The sequence below is a fragment of the Haemorhous mexicanus genome, chromosome 3 (assembly GCF_027477595.1).
Source record: "Haemorhous mexicanus isolate bHaeMex1 chromosome 3, bHaeMex1.pri, whole genome shotgun sequence".
Lineage (NCBI taxonomy): Eukaryota > Metazoa > Chordata > Aves > Passeriformes > Fringillidae > Haemorhous > Haemorhous mexicanus.
Window position 1 is genome coordinate 65,950,824 of NC_082343.1, and position 20,526 is coordinate 65,971,349.

A 20,526-nucleotide genomic window follows, 5' to 3' on the forward strand; every position below is an offset into this window, starting at 1 on the left:
GGATAACCAGATTATTCTTGCTACTCTGTTGCCCAGTGAGATCAAAACAGCAAGAAAATCTGTCTTTAAGTCTGTCTTCTTGGAGGAAGAATGTTAGTAGTAGTAGGTAGAGCAGAGTGGAGGTGACCAGACAAGAAGCAAACTTGACTGACCATGTGCCAGCAAGTATTTGCATGGGTTGATCACAGATTCATTTTCTTTAAAGGACAGTCCTTGTAATTTGAAAACAAACCCACAATGATTTAATAGGAAATGGAGGGCAAAGACCATTTTAAACACCAATAGTATCTTCTTTGTTATTGCCCTCTATACAGGCAGGAAGAGAAATTCCTTCAATCATTTGTAAATTCCTGGTCTGAACAGCAATTTTAAAACTGCATTTAATTTTGTGACTACCTTGTCTCAGCTTCAACCTTTTCAATCTTGATATTAAGCCTTCCATTACAATAAAAAAACCACTACTGACACCTGGTGGCAAATTATCTTTTTCTTTCAATCCATATGCCTGAGGGGTTCTTGGTTGTTAGCTTTCAAATATGTCTATTTAAAAAGAGTTTGCTGAAGTAATGATGAACCTACTACTTATCTCCCCATGCTGCTCATCCTACTGCTTTCATGGCTAGAAATATGTTAGAATGTCAACTAAATGTAACACCATTCTCAGAAGAATAATTTTGGAATGTAAATACTTTCAGTACAGCCAGAGAAATAAAAATTAATTGAAATATACTATATTATATTATATACATTTTATAACATGACAAAAGCTATACCTAGGGAAAAAAAGTGCTTGGCTAACCCACTGATCTAGAGAGGGAGATGCATACCACACATCCTGAAAAGCTTTGGACTGATCTAACTGCAATAGATTGAATGTTTCATCAGTGATACAAATGTTGATCCTAGGTTTTTCCTGATGAGCAAATGGGCTGTAGGAAGACATTTGTAGGAAGACATGTCTGTTGCCTCTCAAGAGCAGGGTTTGAAACTCCTCACTCTACCCTGCCCACTGCCAGGAGTGTATTTCCAGCTGAGTGTCTGACAATGTCAAGCAGCCCAGCTTGGACACTGTGATGTGTCTCATGTTCCCTTGTATGATAGATGCCACATGACAGATGTCAGCAGATGGGAGGATGATGTGTGTTTCAGAGGAGGCCACAATGTAAGGTCTGCAACAGCCACTGAGATGTAGACGCTGTCACAATTTAGGTTACTTACAAGAGAAAAATGAAATGGTGAAATTAGAACAAGAGAACTTAAGGTATTTTGAAAGTGGTTGGTCACATACAGAAAATGAAACATGCTTATCCACAAATTTTCTTTCTTATCAAACAAATTCTGAGGAAAATGTAAAAACTGAGTCGCTTAGGAACTGGAGTGCACGTGTATAATGCATTTTGGATTGATCAGATGTGTTTTCAGAATGGCTGCTACAACAAGTAGAAGGTAGGAGCTTTGAGTGGTAGAACTTGCAGTTCCGTGGCATTTTTTCATTAGCAGATGCTTCTGCTAATGGAAAAACTATGCATGCAGCCATCAGCACTGGTAGCACTTACTAACCCACAGAAAAACTGGATTAGGATTCCTGCACAGTTACCAGCAAGTGATGTAATTTATTCTTTTTTCTCTTACACAAACAGGGTTTAGGGGCATCTCTTAACTTTGATAAAAATTTCCTGTTCATGGGGCTTTGTACAACAAAATCACAGAAAGAGGAGATGGAAATGACCTACTAGGTCATCTAATCCTTCCTTCTGGCAATGTAGGGTAATTCCATACAGAATATCTTCAAGTGCTTTAACCAGTTTTGTTCTAAATGTCTGAAGTAACTAGGCCTCCATCAATTCCCACAGAAGATTATTCTACAACCTCATAGATCTCACAGTTAAGAAGAATTTCATTCCAGTCTGCCTAAATTTTCCCTTGCTTAATTTTATCCCATTACTCAGAGTTATGCTCTCTTGTGACACCCAAATATAGTCTTTCTAACCTCAGGGCCCAGTTCCCTACTGTCTCATGTTATATTGGCACTTACATCTGGAAGGTAGCTTTATAACTGACAAGGTGAATGGAAAATTGAGGTTGATGCTTTTTCATACAGACATGAAATCATAAACCTTGTAGCAGGGGACACTGACCATGGTCACACATCACCTGTCTCTAAAGCACTGAAGAAACTGGAAGTTGCATGTAAAATTGGAGGAAGAACAAAAAAAAAAAAGTCACTTGAGTTATTTACAAAGTAAGGAATTTTTCTTTTTTTTTCACATAGAAGAATAAATTATTCAATTAATCTCTTCAGAATGAGATGACTTGGTTATTGTGGATACTAAGTACCTTTGCAGAAAAAAAAAAAAAAAAAGGATTCTGGCTGCAATAGCTCCCTTTAACACAGCAGGGACAGTTAAACAAGAATGAATGACTGGGAGCTGAAGCTAACTGAATCCCGAGTGAAAATGAGGTACATGTTCTTAACACTAAGAGTGATAAACTACCACAGCACAGGGTGGATATTGCTTTCCCTGGTGTCTGCAGAAGATGATTGTTTACCTAAAGAAAAATACACACCAGCTGAAAAGGTGCCTAGCTGAAATATAGGAGTCTCTGACAACAAAATGTCAGAGTAGAGAGCCTGGTGGTGTGTTCTAGCCTTAAGCATTACAGAGGTATACCCTCAGAGATATACATAATAATAAGCTGAAAGAGAATGTGGTGAAGAGTCAATGCAGGAATGCAGTTGGAGACAACTGCCTTGCAGGTTCTTTGGAAGAACAGAAATTCCTTTCTGCATTACTTTTATAAGCTTTTTTAAGCTGAGTACACGACTGGTAGTTATCCTCTAAGTATTTAGTCTTCCATGGAAAATAGAAAAGCCTGCTTTCCTTATTGACATTTCCAGAAATCCTCAAGACAGATATGGCCATTTAGTAAAAATCAAATTGTATCCCCCCCCAAACAGATAAAAACAGAAGAATAAAAACAGGTTCACAGTGAGGGAGAAGGGAAAAAATTTGGCAAAATAGAGATGCAAACACAGCAGAAAGGCAATTACCATGGTCTCCATGTGACTTGTTGTGACAAAAGGTAGTTCAAATATATCCTACACCAGAACTTCAAAGCACTCAGTGGACTTTGAATTCTATGCTCCATCATCACCAATGATTGACAACATGATTTTAAAGCATGCCTAAAGATACAGCATATATGTGCTGGTGGATATACAGACACGTTACGGAAGGCCAGACACATAACTCCCATTGATTTTCTGTGAGAACTGAGCTCCTAAACACTTCTTCTGCTTTTATAAAAATTACATGGCAAAGTCACCATGGTGTTTCTTGCCCTATTACCTGTTGAAAGAGTTTTTCAAGTGGGAATGGTAACATTAATCTATACCAGAACAAAACCAAACACTTGTGCCTTTCCAGGACATGGTTAGCCTTCAGTGTTCAAAAGATGGAAATTAAATGAAATGCAAAGAGACAAAGAGCTAGAAAAAAGTTTTTCCTGCCTTCCCATTGTCTCTCCTTCACCTCACAATAAGAACTGACTCAGTCTTAAGATTGAATCTCCATTGTAATTGATGTGGCGACTCTCAGGTGGAAGATTCATCTCCAGTTTACTTTACTAGAAATCAGCTTCAGTGGAAACTGATCCTTTCCCATCCTTGCTCACTGTCATGTGAAAAAAGAAGATTTTCTTAAGCCCTTAATGCTTGATTAGTCTGTCTGTTTCCCAGGAAAACTGAGAGCCTTGTGCCCAACCAGCCTGTCAGTGTCTGTGGGAGGATGAATTGTAAGAGAATAGAGATAGCGCTGAAGGCAATCTTACCCTTGAGGAGTTGCAGCTGTACCAATTACCAAAGAGTAGAAACAACCTTGCCCTTAATAGGCCACAGCCGTGTCCAATAAGGATGGGTGTTATAAAAGAGTGCTTTAGGCAGTTGGGAAGAGAGTTGGAGTTAGTTGGTTGTGCTGTGAGGTGTAAGGGTTAGGTAGTTGTTCAGGGGACAGGAAGGAGTCAGCTGGCTGTATGGAAGAGAGAGAAAAGGAGTCAGTGTTGGGAGGAGCTGCCTGTGAGAACTTACAGAGAGAAAGTATGAAAGCTTTGCAGTAGGATGATAAACTGATAGTTTATCATCCTGCTGTTTACCATCCACTGTTGACTAGAGCTAAGCACTAATCCTGACAAGTGTCCTGTTATGGGAACTCCTCACTGAGCATTTCACCAGATCAGAAGGTGCTTGGACTGACTTGTTCAGGGTCACACACCAAACAGAGTGACCCCATACTACATCTCCACATCCTTACCTCTGTCAGTGACTGCTAGCACCCATTAAGGACTCACATTAACAGAATAGCACTCTATTAATAAAATTGTGACAGGTTTAGGTTGAAGGCTTGCCAGTGATAGTGTCTGACTGAAAAATGTATTCAAAGCAATGTACTAAGGAGATCAATCAGCATGCATTGCATACAGCTCCTACCCAGTATGTGTCCCTGGTGGGGAGAAGTTCAGGCCATTGAGCCCAGAAGTTATGATGGAGTCTTCCCTGACTTCTCATGATTCCTAATTTACTTTTGTATTATTTATGTGCATTCAGGCAGAGCTCAAGTGAGTTTAGTCATGCATCTATACCTTTACTCATTGAGGGGTGGTGGTACCTTGGTGGTGGGTATCTCAGTATAATATCTGAGATAATCTTGGGATTGGCACATGCATCAGTCCAAGGAAAGTGATTTTACCAGAGTTGTTGACTTAACAGCAGGTCTTCCTACTTAATCTCTCTTGCTTTTCAGCTCTTATGTGGCTTATCCACTAAAAAGTACCTCTAAATTCCCTCCTGTGTAAGGGTTTTGACAGAATCTGGCTGCAGTCTCCACTCCACCCTCTGTTTAGTCCTCCTCAGATTGTATTGTGTGAGGGAGGTTGGGTATGTATTTTCCCCTGTAATTTCCAGATTGGAAATATTTTTATTTACTTCCCATCCTTCCAAACCCCTCCCCCCCCCAGTATGTCATACAAATAGACCTCCAGCACAGAAAAAAGTGAGTATCCATGAAATGTTAGTAGCACACAAATAAATGCAGTGCACTTTTCAGTGGCTCTTTTGCAGAGTATTGGGAGTTGAATGCTTCCAAGTCAATGCTGAGTATTGTTCCATCTAGATCTGATGTTTTGTGTTTGTTCTTTTCAGTCTTGGACTACGCAAAGTAGGGAGAGATGTGAGAGAGGCAAATGGTGAATGAGTTGGTAAGATCTGGTTGACAAATAATTAGAAATGTCAAACATTTAATAAATATAGATAAAAGGGAGAGGGCTTGGGTTTGCACTACCACTCACTTTTTGATGAGATGGTAAGAGACCTTTCCTTGAGCAAAGCAGAGGAGTAATTTAGTGTCTGACAGGCAACCTCTTCTGACACTGGACTGTCAATCTCCTAAAGAACTTTTTGGGGAGATATGATACTAGAAATAATCAAGCATGAATGTGATAAATAATCTAAAGCCCACAGAGGCAACCAAATAAACAGTTTGTATTTAAACTTTCAGGTATGCAGAAAGAGCTACCTGTGCTGTGTAAGCTGCTGGGTGGCATAGCTTTAATTAAAGAATCTAATTTTTTCCTCAACTCTCTTTATGGTGTCTGGGGATTAATGTAATGTTTATTTTTCCAGTCACATCCAGAAATAACAAGATTGAAATATGCCTATGCCTCAAACAATGCAAATTTAATCTCTTTAATGAAGGAAAACTGTTTTATGCTCTCAAAATAAGATGTGTATCTGAGTCAGCAGGCCTGATATTTGAGATAAATATTCTATGTTAAATGTCCATGCACAGATACATCTACCAGGTTAAAATGACATAACTATGCAGTGTTATTTTCTGCTGTTGCTAAATAGACAAGTTAATGGCTTGACTCACTCCAGAGTCAGTCAGGAGGAATCTTCAGAGCCGGAGATCAAGATGATTTTCTTTCTTTTCTTTTACTTTACATTTAAAAAGAAAAAATATCTTTCCCTTGACCTTGAAATAAAGCTTTAACTGCCTTTACTAAGTTTTGATGAGCACATATTAGATAAAGACATTCATGTCACTGAATTGAAAGTATACTTCAGTCTCTTGTGTGCCTTTCCCCTATAAAGGTTCATAGATCAGAGGTATATCTGACTTAAAATATAAGCCTTTACCCTTCACTTTTAGTTATGATCCTTTCAGTAAATGTTCCCAATGGCCATGCTTGTTCTCCTGACCTGTTTTTCAAGAAGCAGAGCCAGTTTTGTGGTTTGCTATATGTAACTCTGAGAGACTAAGTCAGATAAAGTATTATTGAATGAACAGGAAAACAGAATACGCAAATGTTCTTTAACGGGAGAGGCATACATTACTGTGGTTAGAAAAGCATTGATTTTTAGCTTGATTGCAGTATGTTCTGCATGCAGTTGCTTTCTCATAGATTCTGCCTCACTTATGAGAGTGTAATTAGATAATTGTATCACCTATAAAGATGAAGGGATGGACATTTTTTTAAGATTTCCCTTCTCAAAGAGTGAGAATGTTGACAGCATCTGTGTTCAGAGAAAGGAAAATATCTTCTTCCTTGTGATAATGCCTATAGATGCCATCTGTACATCTATCCAACAGACAGAAAGAAAAGGAAATGTGTTGAAGAGTACAGAAAGAGATACCACAAGGATGCATAGCATACATGCACTTAACAAAGCCTATTCTAACCCAAAATTCTCTTCTGAATCATTCAAACACTATTGGTGCTGAGCTTTATAAAGAAAAGTTTAGAGTGCATCGCCCAGCTGTTTCAAGGAACAAAAAAAAATGCTAAAGGAAACTCTCATCTCATAATATTTATACTAATTCAAATGAAAGGTTATTGCAGGGAAATATCTGATTCCTAAGTTTTAGGAAGGAATGTTATTACTCGCATTTGCTACATAAAAAACCGCTACCTTTTCTTGAAAGCACTGCAGTTTCTGGAATTAGCTGCACTTGCGGCTTCCTGCGTGTGGATGACTGCAATCTCATATTATGCTCCTGAGTTTTGCATGCCTGATGAACACCTTTTTAGGCTGTAAAAGACCTTTAAGCTTATTGAGTCCATCTTTAAACCCATCAATGCCAAGTCCACCACTAAACCATGTCTCCAAGTGAACACACACATACACTTGAAATACCCCCAGGAGTGATGAATCAACTATTTCCTTGGGCAGCCTCTTCCAATGCTTGGGCATCTTTTCTGCAAATAAATTTTTCTTAATGTCCAATCTAAACATCCTCTGGCACAACTTGAAGCCATTTCCTCTTGTCCTGCTAGCTAATTACCTGAGAGAAAAGGCCAATCCCCGTCTTGCTGCAACCTCCTCTCAGGTAATTGGGAAAGAGAGTGATAAGGTGCCCCCATAGCCTCCTTTTCTCAAGGTTAAACAACCCCAACTCCCTCAGCTGCTTCTCACAGGGCTTGTGGCTCAGACCCTTCATCAGCTCCATTGCCCTTCTTTGGACTCACCCCAGTCCCCCAGTGATTTTTAAGAAATGAGGGGCCCAAAACTGAAGAGAGGATTCGAGGTGCTGCCTCACCTGTATTGAGTACAGGGCGATGATCCCTGCCCTAGTCTGTCTGGCCACAGGATTTCTAATACAAACCAGAATACTGTTCATACATGAGAATGTATTTAACATGAACAAGTTTCTACCTGCTCTGCAGTACGAGAGGCTGAATTCCTTCCGGGAATTACAGAGTAGAAAGGAGAAATCACCAATTAGTGGAATCACGAGCCACTATTATACTTGAAATTGGCCACTCCCAAAGTGCAGGCTTTTTCTTACTGTAACTGAACAACTTGCCTGCTCACATCCCTCCTCTACTTGCTTTACTTTTTGCTCTATTGAGCTAACCCTTTTAATGATCTTGGGAAATCTGTTTGAGATAACATTTAGCATTCCATCCATGTGCATTGCCAAAACACTTTCTGAAAAGCTCTGGGGCTTTAGGTTACTATCTGCTTCTGATGCTCTGATGCCCAGGGCTTGCAGTCAGGCTGCACAGAATATAGAGCTGCCTTGCAAATGGTGGTGTGAGGTGTCACTGCAGACACAAAACAACAACTCCAAGGGCTGGTGAGCAGAAGGGACTTGGAGACACAAAAGAAATTTAAAAACTATCAAAAAGCCTGCTACTCTGAGTGGAGAGGAAATACAGATGATGCTGAGGTGAGAAGATAACCCTTCTCAGAGAATGGATGGAAAATTTTTCATGTTTTTCCTGATTCTGTGGAAAATGGTCTGTCTACATTTAAGAGTACTATCACCAATTTTCCATTATAATCAGCAACAGAGGAATTTTAGTTAGCTAACTCCTTTTTCTGCATTATTCAAGCACCTTTACATACCACATTGGTTATCGGTTCATTTTTAAATTTCTATCTTATAGTCCAGTCTCATGTTGCTTGAGGAAATTTGATTTTAACACCCAGAAGCTCTGCATCTGCCCATTTTACTCAGCTATAATAACATTATCTGCAGTTTCCCTTTTTTTTTCATGTGGAAATCTCTGCAGGCAAAAGATAGAAATGCAAAACCTGTAGTCTGGGATTCAAAGCTTACTGGTCTTTGCCAATGAATTTCCCTGTCATTCCCATTATTCTCAAAGCAAGATGGTGAAACTCTGCTCAGAGAGTTTATTGTTGTCATGTAATGGGTTAGGATCAGCTCTGAAGCAGTAGTGGCACTGTGTACCTTGCTTTCCTTTGTGTGCAACTTCAGCCTCAGTGGTGAAATGAGATGCCTTTCTCATGCCCACCCAGAAATGTAATTTTGGAAAGGCAAGAGTTTTTGCCAGAAGTTGTCACAGAGCATATGGCAATACCATGCTCAGTGATTAAGACAAGGAACAAAATCAAGTGTTGGTCCAAACACAGAACTTTTCATGTGGGAGAAATATTGATATTTCCAAATAACTCTTTTATGCTGTCAAATTTTAGGGGTTCAGTGATATTAAAAATTTAATCCTAGAGTAGCATGAGCTATTTTGATAGAGCCTTCATAGATTAAGTCTACTAAAAAAAAGAAATATTATTTCTATGTTGTAGGGAATTTTTAAAATCTTTATTGTAAAATGGAGACATTACACCAGAAAGGTGTAATTTCTCTGATATAACACCCCTATATGTGAGCATCTGCTGTTTCAGAAGTGCCTGAAATCAAAATTTAAAAATACTCTGAAAAGCTTTTAGATGTGGTAAAGTAAAAATTACTTTAGTAATGCATGTAATTAGTGAAAAAATATCAAAAATAAATTAAAAAGCAACTTAGTAAGAAATTCTTAAAAGCAATTCAGGAATGAACACTTCCCAGAATTTTTGGAATTTTAGTTGAAATCAATACTATATTGGGGAAAATAGTTTTAAGAATGCCACGTAAATGAAAAAAAATGTTAAACCACAGTATATTTTAATAGAAGGTTTGACAATTCTTGTTTAATTACTATATGCTCAACAGCAGTTCATTTTGAAAAATGCTCAGCTATCCGGGGTGTGTTCTTCTTTTACCTCTGTAAATCACATGAGCTGCAAATTGTGCCACTTAATAAATTGTTTCTAAATTCTCGTACATCTGCTAGCTTGGGAGCAGACAGTCGTGAGACTGGTCTCTAGGTGACTTTAATTATGTTTTCCATTCACATGATGGAAGTTCTCAGCTACCAGATGCCACCTGCTATCATTTTTATTTCCAGTCATGTGAACCTTTGCTCAGGGCAGCAAAGGGAACCCTCGCTGTCATACTTGTGAGATGCAATGTCATGGAAACTCTGCTATTGCATTGTACTTGCAAAGCCAGAACCAAGCTGCCAAAGCTTGACTCGATTGACTGTGCTTTGGTTGGTAATAACAGCCAGGAGTTTTTGGTTTTATTTCTGAAAAACCAGCAGAGTTTTGACTTCAAAGCACTGGAAAATACTTTTTTTTTTATTCAACACATTTCTTTCTGAATTGAGTCTCATTAGGAACATTCTGCTTGGACAACTATGGTCACGTTGTGTGAGGTATTTTCATCACACAACCTATTTTCTGTGGGTATGTGTAGGCCATTAGCCAGTCAGTGGGGTTTGAGTAAGTCCATTCTAGTATGTGATCATCAGGTACAAAACAGAAGTTGAAAGTGTTAGCTGATGTTTCAGGTGAGAATTCCTCCTTCAGTAACTGCTTAACATTTTAATTTTTTCTTTAGTTTTTGATTCAGTGAATCATATCTTCCAGAGGCATCTGGTAATTCCTCAGGGTCTTGGTGTTTATTCCAGATCAGCAGTAGAAGAATCTATGGGGTTACATCATGTTTGATTAGGATGTTTGCTACCATTCCACTTGGACACTGTTGTTGCTCACTGATGTTGAAATTAGTTTCTGTTTGCAAATTTGATATTACCAACATGTTCTTTTGTAAGCTTCCACATAGAAAGGTTGCTTTAGGTACAACATGTACAAGGGCTTTTCCAATTAGAAGGGTTTTAGCTGCTATTTTAATGCGGTGCGTCATTATCCGAGCTATCAATATATTGTCTCTGAAATACTCATTTATCTGAATAATACTTCTTTAATACCCCTAGGTATGTTTGAGTGAGAGATTTTTAGGAAAAAAGACACAGGGAAGCCTTTCAAGAGAGTACAATTTGAGGTCCATTAATTTCCCAGAACTTCCTTTTAGTTATCAAAATTATAGGTTCCATGGAGCATATCTCCTGTTCTGAAATGTACAATGTACACTGTATTATAAATCCATCATTAAAAAGGTGTAAAAGTTTTGTGAACCCCAGATCTGGAATTCACTTCATAGCAGTGTTTGAAATATTCTATTTTGGAAGTTTGTTGAAACTCAAACAACCAAACTCTGTACCAGAGCACTGGGGCATCCTTGTCTAATAGCTTATTACCAACCTCCTAGGGACTCACTGCCATGAAAGGCACTATATAAGCTTGGAGGGATTTTTTTTTTTTTTGCCCCATGTGTAGTTTAGATGTCATTTGCAGTTAATGTGTACTGGTAGTTTACTTCAAAGGAATGCTGATCAAGGCCTGAGGAAAAGATCAAGCTATGTGCTAAAAAGAGGCAAAAAAACAAAATTACAGCTTTGCTGTTCTACTGAGATACAGCTGTGCTCGCTGCCAAATGCTCATTCCTACTTCAAATTCAAAACTGATTGTTTTAGCCTGTAGAGATAAGAACAAGGATCATATTTATTTAAATATTTGGTGGGTTTTAAAAAAAAAAATTTAAGTATCACTGTACTTTAGTCTTTCACAAGAGTCAATAGAAGAAAAACCTGTTCATTCACCTTAGAGCTTGTACAAGCATGTTTAGTTTTTAAGAATATAGACCAGAATACAATTGTCTCCAAATACCTCCAGAGAACAACTGTAAAAAGAAAAGGGTGCTTCACAGTGTTCCACAAATGATTAATTATTTAATCAGCTTAGCCTTTTAAAGTCTGTTGCAGGTTTTGTTAAGAAATAGAAATGGTTGTCAGAGGTGCTCAAATCTTTGAATTGCCCTGTTCTTGTGTGGTTTACAGGAGCCCTTTAAGACCTAAATATCAAATATGTCTTCACATGTGTCTTTGCATGTCTTCAAAATTTTATGGAGAAATTGGTTTTTTCAGAAATTCCTTTTCTTAACTAACATGAAAAAAATACCCACCAAGAAGCAAGAAAACATATTGCTGTTGTTTTTAAGAAAAATATATAATGAAATCTGTGTTCCCAACCACATTCCCATAGCTTAAAAGTTAAACCCTAGACCTGTGCAAGGTAAAAATGAATTAGACAAATTTCTCACTGTCTCAAATTGCACCAGTATAACTCATTGACCAATTCATTTTTGGTATTGTTTTCCATTGAGTTGATAAGCTATGTGTTAATTGTGCCTTAAAGCAGGTAATCATATTTAGGGACTTCAGAAGTCCTGATCAGCTTTCCTTCCCTCTGTAAGGTCTACCAGTTGTTCATTTCTTTGCAACTTGGTGATTTATTTCATTAAAGTGTGTAGATGTAAATGCTATTTACACCTTCAAATGTACTTCCATGGCTCAAGGTCGTACACAACCTTCTCTGGACAATTTTCTGTAAATCACTCCAGCCTAGCTGAATAAATACAGCTTTAGAAATCAAATATGAGACCCTGGCTTGAAAAGAATATCCTAACACTATTTACATTTTCATAATGATATGTGCTGATGGAATCAAGTATTGGTAATTTTTCTGCACTTTCAAAACAAACAAAAAATACACAACACCCCCAAAATTATAAGATTTTCTTACTGGAAAAATTGTCCAGCTATTTACTATAATTAATATATGTTATATATTTCAGATGATAGGAAAACACATTGATTCTTTCAAAATAAATTATGGGTTTAAAATATATGAAGGTATGTTGCCCTAATAAATGGCAACTTATATGAAAAAAGGAAATAACTTGAAGGTTTTATTTAGATCCAGTCTGTTATTGTAAATGATGCTGTCAATTTATTTATTTTTTTATAACCTCCAGCAATGGAAGATTATTGTGATAAATGATTCATATCATTGCAATATATACCTTTCAAAATTTCCATATCTGGTAACTAATAGGCACTTCTTGAAGGCTTCAATAGGCTCCTTAGCCAGATAGCATGGCTGGAAGGTGCTTCATGATTAATTTCATCTAAATGTGGTAATTATCATACTTTGAAGTAATGCCTGCAGAACATGCTTTCACAGAGGTTTAGCGGAAGCAGAGGACTAACCCAGAAATATTTCAGTTCAGAACAACGTATCACCCAAGTAGAAATATATTTTCTTCCAAATTTTTCAAGATTATGAGACTACTTGGCAGTCATTTGCATTACCTTATCTCGTATCAACTTCTCCAAGCAATTTAGAAAGCAACAGAAAAAGAAGCAGCTTTGTATTATTAGGAGTAATGGGATAGTCTTGGATTTGCAAGCAATTTAATTTGACAGTTTCTGCCCTGAAGTATTTCTTATATTAGTGTTTAAGAGCACAATTCATTTATCATTCATATATGTTGTGGACGTAAGAATTATCCTGCCTATATTCCAGAAATGCTATAGTTAATTAGAGATGACATTAATTTCCATGTAACTATCCAGGGGAGTACCTTCTACCACTGCTCTATGCAGCCTTTGCTCCTGTCTCACAAGATCCCCAAGAGTAATTTCTTGGTTATACAGGTGAGACAAGTGAAAAAGGTATGTATAGCACCAAAAATGTCTCTAAAAATAGATAATTTTGTACCCAGTCAAAAGCCCTGAGGTAGAATAGCACCAAAAATTATATGGAGAGTGACGCTATCTCTGCATATTTCTGCACACTTATATCACCCCAGTAAAGATTTCAAATCTCTCAGCAATCAGAAAAAAAAGTCCTGCAAAAAGGTTGCACAAAAATCCTACCTTTAGTGAGACTGAACAGCCTAGTTAAGTCTTTCTGGTAGAATGCTTGGCCATGATGCATTTTGATTCAGGTAAGTAATTTCAATTTTGTTCTAGTAAACCAGGGATGAATTTTGCCTGCTCTTACATGGACCATATGTAGGGCTGAGTTCCTCTAAGTTCAAAAGGTGTTAAGTGGAAAATCTTCCAAAGTAGGCCTCAGCTGTGTGATTGTCAACAACTGCAGGGAGAGTGCCTTTCATTACATCTCTGTTCTTAGGCTGCTAGCACCTCCTCCCTTGTGTTCCTCCCGCCTGACCGCATGCACATGGTGAGCAACCACAGCTCAGACACTGCATGTAAGCCATAGTAACTCAGACAGCTGTCAAACCCCACAGATTACCACACCAAAATTAAACAAAAATGTTTAGGGTCACACAGGCTTTCCCATATTTACCCTCAGGGTTAAATTAGTGCCACTGTTCCATGGACCAAACAGAAGTGGAATGAATCACTGTATCATAGTGATGCACTTTATAGCAGACAAGCTGTTTCACCTCTAAAGCATACACTGCAGTTTTCTGTCTACCTTTACCCTTACTGTGTTTTTATGCATATGTGTTTGGGTTTTTTTTCTCTTACAGATAAAAAAGAAGCTGCTGTATCCAAAGAACTCAAAAGTAAGAAACTACTATCTCTTTTATATGCCATGCAGTTTCAAAAGTTCATTTCATTATTCCAAAAATAATATTTATTGAGCTGAAAATACAAAGAAGAAAGTAGCTACACCATTTATAATTGAAAAATGACATATTTACACTTCAGCTGCCTCCTACTTTCTTAATCCATTCTTATCCTACTTCTAACTGCACACTCCTGTTTGTGACTGAAAGTTTTGCCTTTCCCTCTTTCCTATCACTGTCTTCAAAAACAAAGGTTTCATAGGGGAGAAAATGTCAAATTGAGGTCTCAGCTGAATGTAATCTCAGTGGCAGCAATTTTCATACATAGGCTGGGAGGGCTCAGACTTGAACGTGCTAAGGAGCACCAAATTTATCTTCACAAATGCAAAACAAAGGCCCTGCCTGTCTAGGTAGCTCTGGTTCCAACAGAGAAACTTCTGCAGCTGAAGAGAAAGGGAATTGTGCTCTTCTGAAAAAATAGTCAAAAAATGCTCTGAGAACTTGGTGTCGTTTTAAAGGGAAGAGCTACGTCTTCCTTGTCTGCAAATTTGCAAGTGTCAGTGTCTCAACACAGTAAGGACAGTAAGGCAGTATCTTTGGTACAACTTCATCTGCTCAGCATTCTGCTCTGAAAGTACAGTATATAAAAAATTAGGAAAAATATGGGGCTTCAAAATCTGATTCAAATTCACAGTTAAAGAGTGCACTGACTCCCATTTCCATGTATGAACTTTTATGACTTCTATGGCAGAACAATCTCTTGCCATCCTCAATTTTGCAGCAATTTATTAAAAGATTTCTTTTGGAAATGAAAAAAAAGCTTATACTTTGGGTTCTTATGCAAATTTTGCAGAAATATCTAACAAACATTTCATACACTTACTCTACAAGTAATGTCCTGTTAATGAAATAAGAACCTATTTTCAAGCAGGTCTTAAAGGACCTATAAGTTTGGACACATAATTCCTCAGAGCAGCCTTTGAGTGCCTAAATGGAACCTGCAGGAGAGCTGGAGAGGGACTTCTCACAAGGGTATGCAATGACAGGACAAGAGGTAATGGCTTTAAACTGAAAGTAGGTTTAAATTGGATATTAGGGAGAAATTCTTCACTGTGATTGCTGTGAGCTGCTGGAACAGTTTCCACAGAGAACTGTGGATGTCCCCTCCCTGCTCAAGGCCAGGCTGGACGGAGTTTAAGCAACCTGGTCTCATGGAAGATGTTCCTGCCTGGCAGGGGGTTTGGAATGAGATAATCTTTAAGGTCCCTTCCAACCCAAACCATTCTGTGATTCCTTTCATGGGAGAATTCCAGAGCAGCTGTCATAGCAAAATTTCCCATCTCCACCACATGAGTGAAAATTCCAGCTGAAAGTAGTTCATTTAAAGGGCATGAACTCACTGGCACTTAAATAATTTTTGAGTAGCAAACTGGAAATGGTATGCCTGCAAAAGCCAGTTAAAACTTTGGGCCCTTTTGTTTCAATGCTTCTAAAAAATTATATAAAAATTAAATAAGTTACAGAAATTTTTAGTCAAACATATCCTTAATTTTATTTTTTTCCCAAAGTTATTTTAGTTTCTCAGATATTAAATATTTAAAATCAAAATCTTTGTATAACACAAAGAATCCTTAGCGTTTTTTCACAGATGTTATAAAAAATGGTTTAAAATATTCAATGTCAAGCATACTCTAGCTGAGAACTCAGAAGAGGATAAAGGAAAGAGTCCTGCTATTTTGTGTTAGGTCCATTTGACACTTGCAGAACATGTGTGTTGGATCTCTTCTGCAAAAACAGGCACTCAGAAAAGGGATACTGAGTAAATTCTTCATCAAGGTCTTCTACAAATTTGCTGTAATTATTTGGGGTGAGCACCCCAAATAATTACAATGCTGTGATAATAACTAAGTCAGGATATAATTATCAGCTGTGGGCGTTTAAGTGGATGGAAATAAAGCAATCCACATTGCACATGCAAACTATATTTTGTTTTCATTCCGTTTCACAAGACAATCTGATCCATCTTTTATGAACTTCTCAAAAGACTGGAGGGGAAGGACTCAAAATTACATTCCTGATTTAACCATGTTCTTTTTCATTGTAGTAATACAGTGACAGATGTACAGGATTAACTAACATTTTTTGGCATTCTGTAATTCAGCTTGTGATTAAAATGATTAGTTATTTCCTCTCAAGATATGAAAATGTGAATTTTAATTTAAAGAACCTTCTTGCTGATACAAAAAAATCTTTTATGACCATTGATGAAGTTTAGCTTATGGATGCTTGTTAAACTATTGTGATTTAAGTATGGTTTGTTTTGGTAGTTCCCGAGGATAAAAACAATTAATACTAATAAAGAGTTAATAAATCTAGTAGGTTACTTAGGTTCTTCTATATGGGGTTAGGATTCCCCAAATCCACTTGAGGATGCACACACCATTCATCACTAGGACCTTCATTCTGCAAGGACATGCTCTACAAACAAAGACAGTATAATGCAAATGCTTCATGAAAAGACCAAGAACAGTGAAATGGCCAGAGAAGGCATGTTTCTCTAGAAGAATACAGCAGTTGCTCTTTCGATTGCAGTATAAAACATGAAGATGTTCTCCTAATGCTCCTCCATTTATCAGGATGGAGGGAGATTCCTGGTATAGCCAACTCAGTGGATGTACTTTGCAAAAGCAGCCCAATTTCACCTCTTCTAACCAGGGCCAGTTTCAGACTGGGGGAGAGGATGCCACTGTGAATAGCTCTGGGATCCCCTGAGGTACCACTACTGGATTCACGAGAGTGAATCCTCAACAGCTGCCAGAGGCTGGTCCATGACCTTCTGCTCTCCTAGCTGCAAGATCAGATGCTGAGGCTCCCAGCACACAGCTGCTGCCATGCTGAAACCCCTACATGCCTTCTTTCCTCTGCTTTGCCAACAGGTATTGAACTAGTGAGCAGAAAAAGCTGAAAGAAGGGATTCAATGCCTAACAACAGAGCTTACTAGCCCTTCAGCTGGTTTTTCTGTTGTTCCCTTTGAGTTTTTTGAAGACAACTCAGGCCTTCTCCCTTTGGGTAATCTCTTAGTTTAACTCTTCAGTTAAAAAAATTGTTACAGGTTTCCTGGAAGCTTTTCCTCAGATTTCTGTGTGGTTTTTAAAATACAATGCTTCGTAAATAAATGGTTTAATTTTTTTTTTTTACCTTTAAGAGCCAGCAAAAGCTCCTGCAGCCAACCCAGCCATCAAAAAAGCAGCAGCACCAGGTAAAGAAAAGTGTTTGTATGTCGTGTGTTTCTTGTACTCTTTAGCCAGTTTATTGCATCATAGCACCATCTGCTGGATTACACATGAGCCAGTGGTTTTTGTTAGTTGGGGTGATTTTTTGTCTGTTTTGCTCTAAATCATTGTGATAATTCATATGTGAAATATTCGCTAAGAAAAAAAGTATTTTGCACTGATTTTTAACATTATGTTTGCTTCTTGTCCTCCCGTGGCAGGTATGAGGTGCCATATTGGGCCATTCTGCAGGGCTTGAGATAAAAAAAATAATCTGGATGAAGTCTGATTTTAAAAGCAATATTTATGGAAATTAGTTTCCATGTGAAGCTGAATTCAAGCCCTTTGAAAAGGGGATCTGGTATTTCAAAGTGTTGGTCTCACAGTAAGTTGTCAAAATGCAGCTCTTGGATAATCATAAATATATGCACTGAAAAGACAAACAATCTTTTTAAAAACAAATAATGGCATAAATTCCTATCTGAATTTTGGCTGGATTGTAAAAATCTAATAATTTTAATTTATTTATGATCTCATCTGCTTCACAGCCATCTTCAAAAAAACCCCATCTCATTTCTGCTTAATAAAATAAAACCCAATATAATGAATAACAATCTGAATAGTCATTATATTTGTAGTTTGACTACATTTTATATTAACTCTCAAGAAAACCCTCAGGAATTCCAATATGAAAGTGTGGAGAATATAATATTATTTTAGTCTAAAGCAGGATAGCTGGTGCTACACCAGACTCTGTGCCATTGAGCTGTGCCTGGTGCTGGCATCCCAGCAGTGGCCAGCCCACACTTCCTCTGCTTCTTCTTGCCTCCAGCTGATCCCCATACATGGATCTGAAATAGCTTTTTTTTCCTTTAAGATTGTTTTCTGTCTCAAATTCGGGTTGTTTCAGTAGTCTATCTCAGAGCTCTCCTCCACTGAAAAAGGGAATAATGTCTTGCATCAGTTGGGGGGACTGGGACTTGGCGAAGAATCAGTGCAAGCCAGGAACACCTGCAGTTGTCTCTACCACAGGACTCATAGCCTGGAATCACAGGGGATGTGGTCTACTGCAGCACGTGTTGTGTGGCTGTACAAGGCACTGTGTGACACTGGCCTGGGAAGCACCATTTCCCCACCAGTGCTCCCCATCCCTGCCTGCAGTGTCTGTTTGACGCCACGTTCACCTCTGTAACACAACAGGGAGAGCAGTGCAAACCACCCCATTGCCATGGCTAAGAGCTGAAAGCTCTGCTAGGAATGTGTGTGTGACAGGGTGTTCAGCCTGTCAGTGAGGCTTGCTCCACAAACATTCACATTCATGTCACTGATAATTTCTTAAAGCAGCTTTGTTGCCACAGTGTGTTGTATAGCTAGACCCTCAGAAGTTTCAACAGTGCTCTGTAGAAATCGTTATGTTAGAACCATATGCTCATAATTAATTCATTCCACCTGCTTGCATCCAATATTTGTGTTCATGTTTGGAAAATATTCCAATGAGTCTGCTTGTTGGCAAGAATGGTGATGACAGTAATCTGCTTAAGAAAGAGGGAAAACTGGCATGGCTTCTTATGGAAAAATAAAATAAGTTAAAATGCCTTAAAAAATTATAAAGAGCAGTAGGTTTTGAGTTCTACATTTTAGCTTCCCCTCCAGTTCTCTGAAAATTAATTTACCACCAGAATAACTCACCATAGCAAAATATTAAATATGCTTGTTTGGCAACATCATAAGTAGACTGCTGCCTATTAGCACAGTAAATTAAATAGATTATCCGATTTCATATTTCATTTTCTTCCACATATCTTATTACATCACAACCTGTACCCAAGAATGCCTAAAGCTCAAGGTTTACTCCTCTTAACAGATTGAACAGACTGAGAGCGCAGCTGGTCATCTCACAGTGCATCTACATCACATATGTTCCTGATCTTCATGTCACTGGTTGAGAAATCCCTGCCTAATTCAACATACATTATTTTAATCTCGGTGCATGTATACAGAGAAAGCAAAGAAAGTGAATATGGAGTTTGGAAGTCTATGAGAATTTCTGGATCTGCAAGCTGACAGCTACTCTAGGAAACCAGCCTCAATACATTTCTATCACTTAATTTTGAAAGTGGATATTTTTAAACGTTTCCAGATTTCTCTAACTGGAAAAAAAATCACCTCTCTGGCAGTCGTTAAAAACAGGGCTTGAAATCCCAGTATTTGGCTGTAAAGCAGAACAGTTTCTTAGATATAGGCAAGTGATGATGTTCTAAGGAGAGAAATCAGGGTTGAAGATGTTCTGTTACACATCTTCCTCAGTATCCCTGTTTTACCTTGTTCCCATTCTAAATCCTGCAGGCATTCTCTCCTTTTTTTCTGCACAGTGCATTGTCCCCCCAGCTGTGCCAGCAGAACAGGTCTGAGTGAGAGAGATCCGCCCATACAAAATATCAGTCTGTCCTTCTGCCCTGAGGAGTGGCACAGGTTTCTTTCCCAGGATTTCTTCAGGCACCCCTTGTGTGATGGGCCTAGCAGGCTCTCTCTGAAGGGTTTCTCAGAGCCAGAGATGTAGGGTTAAGTAGCTGCCTCATCCTGACATCTTTTTGTCAGGAGAGGCAGGGCTAGGAGGGAAATCTGCCTCTTATTCCCATCCCTCTGGAGCCTCACACCTCAACTGTTATCATGCCCCACAGCTGAAGGTAATTCTGCTGGGTGGGGCAGAGTTTAGTAAATTTGCTGTGTCTGTTTTGTCCCTGTGGGAAAAGCCAGTGCATGGAGGTGCAGGACAGGGGAGAGAGCTCAGGCTCAATCAAACCATGCAGAGAGCATTTCCAGCTAAATTAGCAGGAGGCTGACTGTGTTCCCTGTCTGGCAGTGAGGAGCCTCAGTGCCACTGGTTAGGGGCACTCCTGTACCCAGGGAGAGGGATGGGAACAGCTCATCTCTGAGTCCCTCTCAGGAGATGGCCTCCTTCAGAGGCAAGACTCCTGCACCTTCTCTAAGCACCAGTGACAGTGCTTTCGCCTGATAATTTTCCTGATTTGAAAACCAGTTCTAACACTTTTCAACACTGCAAAAATTAAATCCTAATTGCTGTTTAGAATTTCCCTGGAATGGTCTTGAAATTTTTAATTAATTT

The 20,526-nt window shown here is 38.4% G+C and overlaps 1 protein-coding gene across 7 annotated transcripts in view; it reads left to right on the top strand.

Moving 5' to 3' along the window:
- TRDN (triadin) overlaps positions 1 to 20,526 on the top strand; it is a 225,288-nt gene that overhangs the window by 113,030 nt on the left and 91,732 nt on the right. For all 7 annotated transcript variants that reach the window (XM_059842181.1, XM_059842185.1, XM_059842183.1 and 4 more), the window contains 2 exons: positions 14,088 to 14,123; positions 17,333 to 17,386. In XM_059842181.1, the coding sequence (XP_059698164.1) occupies positions 14,088 to 14,123; positions 17,333 to 17,386 (90 nt within the window). The remainder of the gene's footprint in view (positions 1 to 14,087; positions 14,124 to 17,332; positions 17,387 to 20,526) is intronic.